Source organism: Arvicanthis niloticus, chromosome 22 (genome assembly GCF_011762505.2).
Source record: "Arvicanthis niloticus isolate mArvNil1 chromosome 22, mArvNil1.pat.X, whole genome shotgun sequence".
NCBI lineage: Eukaryota > Metazoa > Chordata > Mammalia > Rodentia > Muridae > Arvicanthis > Arvicanthis niloticus.
This window is the reverse complement of record NC_133429.1, coordinates 28,171,113-28,178,704: the sequence shown is the minus strand read 5'-3', so window position 1 is coordinate 28,178,704 and position 7,592 is coordinate 28,171,113. Positions and strand designations below refer to the sequence as shown.

The 7,592-nt window shown below is 44.8% G+C and overlaps 1 protein-coding gene across 3 annotated transcripts in view; it reads left to right on the top strand.

Moving 5' to 3' along the window:
• Window positions 1–264: 264 nt before the first annotated feature.
• Tmtc2 (transmembrane O-mannosyltransferase targeting cadherins 2) overlaps window positions 265–7,592 on the top strand; it is a 381,379-nt gene continuing 374,051 nt past the window's right edge. For 2 of the 3 annotated variants that reach the window (XM_076920113.1, XM_076920114.1), the window contains exon 1: window positions 266–1,022. In XM_076920113.1, the coding sequence (XP_076776228.1) occupies window positions 940–1,022 (83 nt within the window). In that variant the 5' untranslated portion in view covers window positions 266–939. Of the gene's footprint in view, window positions 1,023–7,592 lie in introns of all 3 variants that reach the window. The other variant, XM_076920115.1, reaches the window with a different exon arrangement.

The window sequence follows — 7,592 nt, the reverse complement described above, 5'->3', positions numbered from 1 at the left end:
AGTCATCTTTGTCTTGGGGTGGGGGTGAGGTGTGTGTGGGGGGGGGGGAGCGGGGGGGCGGGTGAGCTTTCCAGGGCAAAAACGAAGGTGAAGGAAGAGGAAGAAGGGAGTTGGGTCTGAGAACTAGGCTGGAGCAGCTAGGAGAGTGGGCGGAGCCTGCAGCCAGTGGGGGTAGACAGGGAGGAGTCTGCGGGGAGGATCTGGGTGGAGAAAGGGGCCGGGCTAGCTTAGGATGGTGGGCTGGCCACGCAGGCGCGTGGGGCCGCGGCGAGAACCCCACGCGGGAGCTTTTGGAGTCCCCAGTCGCCACTCCTCACTTCACTGGAGAGGGGTCTGGGAGGGAACCAATAAAGAGTGAATGTGCCGCAGCCGCGGTGGCGGTCGAGTTACCGCGAACGACCCAGGAGTCGTGCGCCCGGGAGGCGGCGAGGGGAGGCGGTTCGCCTGGTCCCTCCCACCCGCCCCTTTCTCTCTGTCTCTCTCTCCTTTCCTCCCGCTGGTCCCAGATCCTCGCTCTGTCCAGCCCCTTCGTCCCCATCTCGCACTCTTTCTGTCTCCGCAATCCTTTACCTAGGGCGTCCCAAAGTGCCATGGGTTAGGGTGGGGACCCGCGAGCCGCGGGAAAAGGGACTAGCCCCGATTCTCCGCCGGGGGGCGTGAAGCCGATCGCCGCTTGCCTCTCGCGGTCGTCCGGCTTGGGGAGAGCGGTGTGAGCCCGCAACCCCGGGAGCACGCAGGAACAGCGGCGCCCGAGGCCGGAGGAGCCCGGGGATTAGAAGAAGGAGCGGAGGGAGGACGAGGAGCCGGGCGGGGAAGCCCGGGGGCGAAAAGTGCAGCCAGGAGGAGAAGGCGGCGCAAGGTGGGGATTGATGCTTCTGTTTTTTGTTGCCGCTGCTGCGCTCGCGCTGGGAGCCAAGCCGGAGGGAAGGTGGTGGAGAGATGATTGCAGAGTTGGTGAGCAGCGCTCTGGGGCTCGCCTTGTATCTCAACACCCTGAGTGCGGATTTCTGCTACGATGACAGGTAAGTGGGTGAGAGAAAGGGGCGATGGCTGCGGCGCGACGGGGTTGGGGTGGGGGCTCCTCGGTGGCTCTGGCACTGCTTGCTGTCAGGCTGAAGCGGGTCTTTGGGGTAGGGGGAGAGACAGGTATCTGGCACCTGAAGATTTAGGCGACGCGGAAACCGTAACACCTAAAGCAAACAGCCCGGACGCAGGCGCGCTGGGCGGGCCGAGCGAGTTTCCGCTCCTACTTTGCAGCAGGTTCTTGCTTGCTTCTTGCTGGTTGGCAGGCGCGTTAAGTTTCTTAGTGGAAATCCAGGCAATTTGGAAAACTGTTTAATGAACCCACGATAAACAAACAGCCAGCCGCCACCAAAATTTCCAATGACAATCCTAGATATACCTTGGTGCAAAAAAAGGATATTAAGTTGTTTTACGTATGGTCTGGAAGGAAGCAACTCTTTACCCCTTAGATCTTCCCGGTGTGTCGTTTCCTTTTATCGCTGGGACACTGATTTCTCCAAGTTAAACTCACGTGTGACAGTCGCCAAAAGAGAGGAAAGAGCGCGCGTACTCTGCGTCAACTTTCTCTTTGACGTGTACGATAGTAAACTTTGAGCTACATCTTGCTGCCGGTTGTATCTCTGGCTCCCCCAGCCTCGCTCACGCATTGTGGGGGAAGTCCTTTATGAAAACGTGGGCTTTCGGTTCTGTTGGGGAGTTTTGCATTAGACATTAGTGATTCGCTCGTGCTAATTGCGGAAGAAGACTGGAGTTCCCTGGAGACTGAAGTTGTCTTCTGTATTAGGGTTAGTTTGGGTGGCTAATGAGACCCGGATTGTGTTGTCAAAGAAACTGCATTGATTCTTGGACAAATATCACCCTTGTGCTGATGTCTCTACTTATTTTTAAAGTGTTGTTAGTGTTTAGAAACTGATGTAAAGCTCCGATAGCCATTAGGGAAAATTCCAATTTGTGCCTTTCCGGTGACTTAATCTGATTACAATTAAAACAGATGCATAATTAAAATATATTAGGGAGAACAGCATGCCTGGCTAAACTTATTAACCGTCCTGGGGTGTTTCATGCTCCATTGGAATTAAACCATCCAAAAAGTGAACACAGATTTACTTTGACAGCCTTTCAGCAGCCTCTCTGGGCTTTGGGGAGTGAATGGATCCCAGGGGGTAGGGCGAGGTTGCTAGTGAACTCAGCAAAGTGGTTGACAACAGCTAGAGAAGCAAGGGTATACCCTTTGCTAACCAGCCATATTCTATATACTCTGTTCTATCCACTCTCCTGCTAAGAGTGGTTGTATATCTTAAATCAGGGGATCTTGGTCCCCACCCTCATGTCTGCTATGAAATTCCCTGATAATACTTGCAGAACTACCCCAAGACACTCCTGATGTACTTCTGTGTTGCGCCCAACAGAAGACTGCATGATAGTCTCCAGCAGACAAACTTTTACTTAACTTTTAAGCAGTGTACTCACTTCAGCTGCTCTAAGAAGTGGTCCGAGAGTGAGGCAGGCTGTGCTGGTTTCTTTTCTCTCTCCAGATTTCTGTGAGGTTGCACCTGCTATTTTAAGAGTCCCGGTGGAGAAAGCTTTGTTCAGCTTTCACTAAAATGAGTTCAGGGATGAGTCAGGCCAGTGGCTGATTCTTTTGGGGGTGATCTGGAAGAGGGGAGTCTTGAAACCAAGAATGTGGAGCTTACGAAGGAACGTTATGATAAAGCAAGTCTTCCTCTTGACTGCTATTCAGAACTGCTTGCTGTCCAGTTCTTTAAAATAGAGGATAGACAAAAAGGACCGCTTCCTTTTTATAATGGAGACTAAAACTTAAGGGATTGTGCTTGGGCAATTTTCTGTAGGTCTCCTGCCCACCCTGAAGTGTTTGGACTGTGAGCCTGAGAGATAACTGTGTCCGTGATGAGACATTAGTTGCCCTTGATGGCTGGAATTTTCTATAAGCTCCTCCCCCTGTTACAAGTCACACTGAGTGTTAACAACCCTTGTCTTCTATTTTCTGTCTGTGTAGGTTGAATATCATGTGATAATTTTCTCATATTATTGATAGCAGGTCCAATATGATATTTAGACATGTATTTATAGAATGTTGAGGGCCTAAAGTATTAATTAGGCTTTACTATGCATTAAAAAGTATTTTCTGTTGATGTCTGGCAAAACTGCATATGCAACCACATGGTCTTATGAATGTGAGATCTTAAGGATAGCAAACTTCCTTCCTGTGCTCCCTAGAAACCATAAGGTGCACACTTATGCCACGCTGAACTTGTCCTGTGCTCAGCATGAGATTGCCGTTCATTGCCAAGGTACACTGTCAACTGTGGCTTTGCAAGTGCACTTTCTATGTAAGTTCTGTAACTCACTGGTGTGTGAAGAGGGAAGTGACGTGGGGGAGGGGCAAGTGGAAACCGCACGCATGATCTGTTTGCTTCCACTACTCCTCTTCAGATTGCAGACATTCACAGGGAAAGTGTTGCTTAAATTACATCTGTGCCTTGTAATGACCCCCAGGAACGTCTGTGGAGTGCAGTTCTGGAACTGAAGCCACTGGAAGTAGAAAGAACCACACATAAGGGAGAGAGGGCTCAGATGCATGACTTGCTTAGCTAAATGAGAACCTTGCATTGCAGCCTAAAGAAAATGGCCATTACTTTAGGAGGGCTTCGTTATTGTTGCAGTGTGAGCATTGTTGCTTATGCACTTCTTCAAGTTACTATTTCTTTTAAAGACCAAGATCATTTTAGTTTATCAACTGATATATATATATATATATATGTGTGTGTGTGTGTGTGTGTGTGTGTGTGTGTGTGTGTGTATATACATATATATATATATATATTCCATTTTACGTTTATATAGCTTGTTTGAAGTTAAGTGGTAACATAAAGCTTTCTTGAAGCAAAAATCAGTTCCCTATGGTCAAAACTTAATGTTTTGCAAGTGTTTTGGTGGTAAACCTAAGAATATGTATACGGGGTGTTGAAATGAGCAATACCAGGGCAGAATTCAGAGTCTCTGATGAGAAAGCATGCATGCTTTCAGGTTTTATTGTTTGTTTGTTTTTTTTTTTGAGACAGGGTTTCTCTGTGTAGCCCTGGCTGTCCTGGAATTCACTCTGCAGACCAGACCAGGCTGGCCTTGAACTCAGAAATCCGCCTGCCTCTGCCTCCCAAGTGTTGAGATTAAAGGCGTGCGCCACCACGCCCGGCGCATGCTTTCAGTCTTGTTCTCATCTTTAGTATAAGGTAATGACTGCCTAATCTCAAGATGTGGTACCAACATGAAATGCTTGACACATCTTAAGTTCTGCTCGATGTGACTCCTTAAGTGATCCTCTTCATTCTCTGTCGAAACGTGATGTTTACGTGGGTGCAAGATAGAGACAAACACCTTTTGTGACCTCCCAAACTCTTTGCTGTCTTATGCGCTTATTGAGGCTGACCTTGCATCAGCACACACTGTCCCTTTTAAAAATGTTACCAGAAGTTTCTCACAGGCCACACTGGGAGAAGTCAGCTCTGTGCAAAGATAAACTATAAATGCCTTGGAGTCTGATCTGATTGTTCGTGTATCCTTTAGTAGGTGGTGTACCCACTTATGAGATACAGACAGGAGAGCAAGAACAATTGTACAGATTTGTAAGTTTCCCTTGAGTAGAATAATTCATTGCTTTGGAAGAATAGGACATGACAACTTGAGATTTTGATATTGTGACATGCACTTGCCACTAGTTTGCAGATTTATGTCCCTGATGCTTGTTTTGTGTGCGTCTCTGTCCATCTGTCTCTCTCTCCCTGTGTGTTGAGGCATACGTGAAGACCTGAAGTAACATCAGGTATCTTCCCTGTTCTTTTTCTACACTCTGTTTTGAGTCAGGGTCTCCCATTGATCCTGTAGATAACTGTGCACCACCAGACCAACTAGCTAGCTTGCCCTGGCTTTACTTCTCCTGCAGCATTACAAGCTGTTTAGCTTTTATGGGTGCTCTGGAGATAAGAACTCTGCTCCTCATGTTTGTGTGGCAAGTGCTTTATCCACTGAGCCATTGCTGCAGCCCTGCAATTTTTTATCCTTAAACCTAAACATTATTTATGGATATCTTAGTTATTTTATTGAGAACTTTGAAAAGAAACCCCTTTCTTCTTTTTCTTCTGCTTCTATCCTGAGACCTTGGGTGGGGTCTTATTTTTGTAGTAGCCCAGGCTGGCCTTGAACTCCTGATCTTCCTGCCACAGCCTCCTGAGGGCTGGGATTACATGCTTGTATCACTACATCTGGCCATCATCTAACACATTTCTTGTTCCGTTTTTCATATGACTATAAATATAACACATTAGTGACGATTTGCTTCAGAATGATTTTGATCGACAGTGCTCAAATGAAGGAAATGGTCTGTTGTTATTCAATCCACTAAAAGCACGTGTTCAAGATGTATGTCTGTGACCACAGAACAGCTATTTATCATAGGCTAAGAAGATGCTGTCTCTCAACAGGCATCTTCATCATGCTAGGAGAGGGTAGATTAACAATTTTTCAGAAGCCTGTCTTTACATCTGCTAGTATTCAGGTCTTTCTTCTGTTTGAGTTTGAAGGCTGTTGTTAGTGTGGTTTTTGATATGCTAGGATAAAAGTCCTCTGGGACATGATTGATCACGCCATTAACGTCTCTCTAAAGAGTGATTTTATTAGATTTGCTCTGGATCAATCTGAACTGATTATGTTTTAAATTCCAGTATGTTTTACCTTTGAAATTATGTGTATGGTGGCTCATGCCTTTATTTCCAGAACTTAAGAGGCAGAGGCAGGAAAGTTTCTGTGAGTTCCAGGCCAGCCTAGTGTTCCAGATTAGCCAGGGCTACCTAGTGAGAACCTATGTCAAAACAGAGCATAATGTGTTGAAAGCGCTATCACAAAACCCATTTTGTATGTTAAATATCATTTTGCATTTTAACTTACAACAAAAGAATACATGCATATGACAAAAACAATAAATAGGGGAAATTTTTGTTCTTTTATAAATCATAAAGATCGTGTATAAATTTCAGGTCGTTATCACCAGAAATCAAAACACAAGAGTAAGAGTAGTGTTTTGCTTCTTATTTCCGTTCCCCATATAATTATAGTAACCTGATAAAAATGCAATCGGAAACAATTTATAGTTTATGAACTGTTTTACATAACATTTTATTTTCGTGCTAAGCTTTGGTTGATCCATCAGACCCAGTTGGAAATGGCTCATTTTGTTCTTTTGAACAAGTGTATTTCGTCCTTGCAAATTAAAATTACAACTAGGTAAAGCCAGGGTAGATTGCTTTGCTTCACCTCCATTGAGCCTGTCACATAGAGTTTGTCATAGCAGATGACCCCAATACAAGGACCCAGAGGACATACACAAAATCCGAAGGGGAAACTGCCTGCCAACCATCTGTCTCTTAGTTTTTATTTTTTCAGACACACACACACACATAAATGTGCACATACTTATGCTGACACAGACACAATTATTAGTTTACACTTTCATCCCAAGAGCTGTCGTCTTACCTGTACTTAGGTTTTCAGAGGTAGGGTGCCTCCGTGGTAACACTGAATTCTCGGCTGTAATTCCAAAACAGACATACCCTTTGGATTCAAGCATTCATTAGAAACACAGTTTTTCTCCTAATGTCTCTTGCTGCTCAGTGCACTGAAAGCACTCGTTCAAGGTCCAGCTGTTTGTACCATAGGCCGAGAGGGCATTATCTCCAAATCAGGCACCTTCATAATATTAGGAGAGGGCAGAGTTTACCCATAAGGCATTTTGAAAAAATCCCTGGCTGACCTACCGATTTCTCTGTAACCTTAGTGTTTTTATATGAATTATCATTAATTTTTGAAGCTTTCTGGAATTTTTTGGGAAAGTAAGCAACTTTACTAAATAATGTTACATGTTTACTTTAATGGTTTCTCAAAACATTGAAGCTTTGAAGAAAAGAATACGTGGGTAAGTGAGTGTAAAGACATCTCTTGTATGAATAGTTGTACCTGTTTAGAAGTTCAGCTATAACAAATAAATAAATAGTAAAATAAGGGATAACACCATCAAGATTCATTATCTGATAAAGACGTGATATTTGGGGGTCAGTATAGATATAGTTAGGTTTAATGACGGATGGCTCCTTTGAAGATCTGACTTGCATGTGCTTTTAGGCTCAGGCTGTGACACTCAGTGAATCACTAGTTACAAAGATGTCTAGACGGCAGCTGCTTTTATTTGAGGTATATATACAAAGCATCTACAACAGCTGCTCCTCTTGGCACGCACCCCCCCCCCACTTGAGCAGGTAAAGTTTTTTTTAAATCTGTGAGGTCTGCTACAGAAGTGTTGCTGGGTTGCCCGGTAGTAGATAGAATTTAACTCAAGTTTACTCCTTTCTAAGCGTTTAATGGTAGATTCGTATTTTAGAAAATTTACTCGTAGTAATTAATTAATAATTAATTAGGAGACAGTGACTAACTTCGTAGCCCAGGATAGCCTCAAACTTGTAATCCTTCTTTCTACCTCGGGTTCCTGTGTGCCCAGCAAA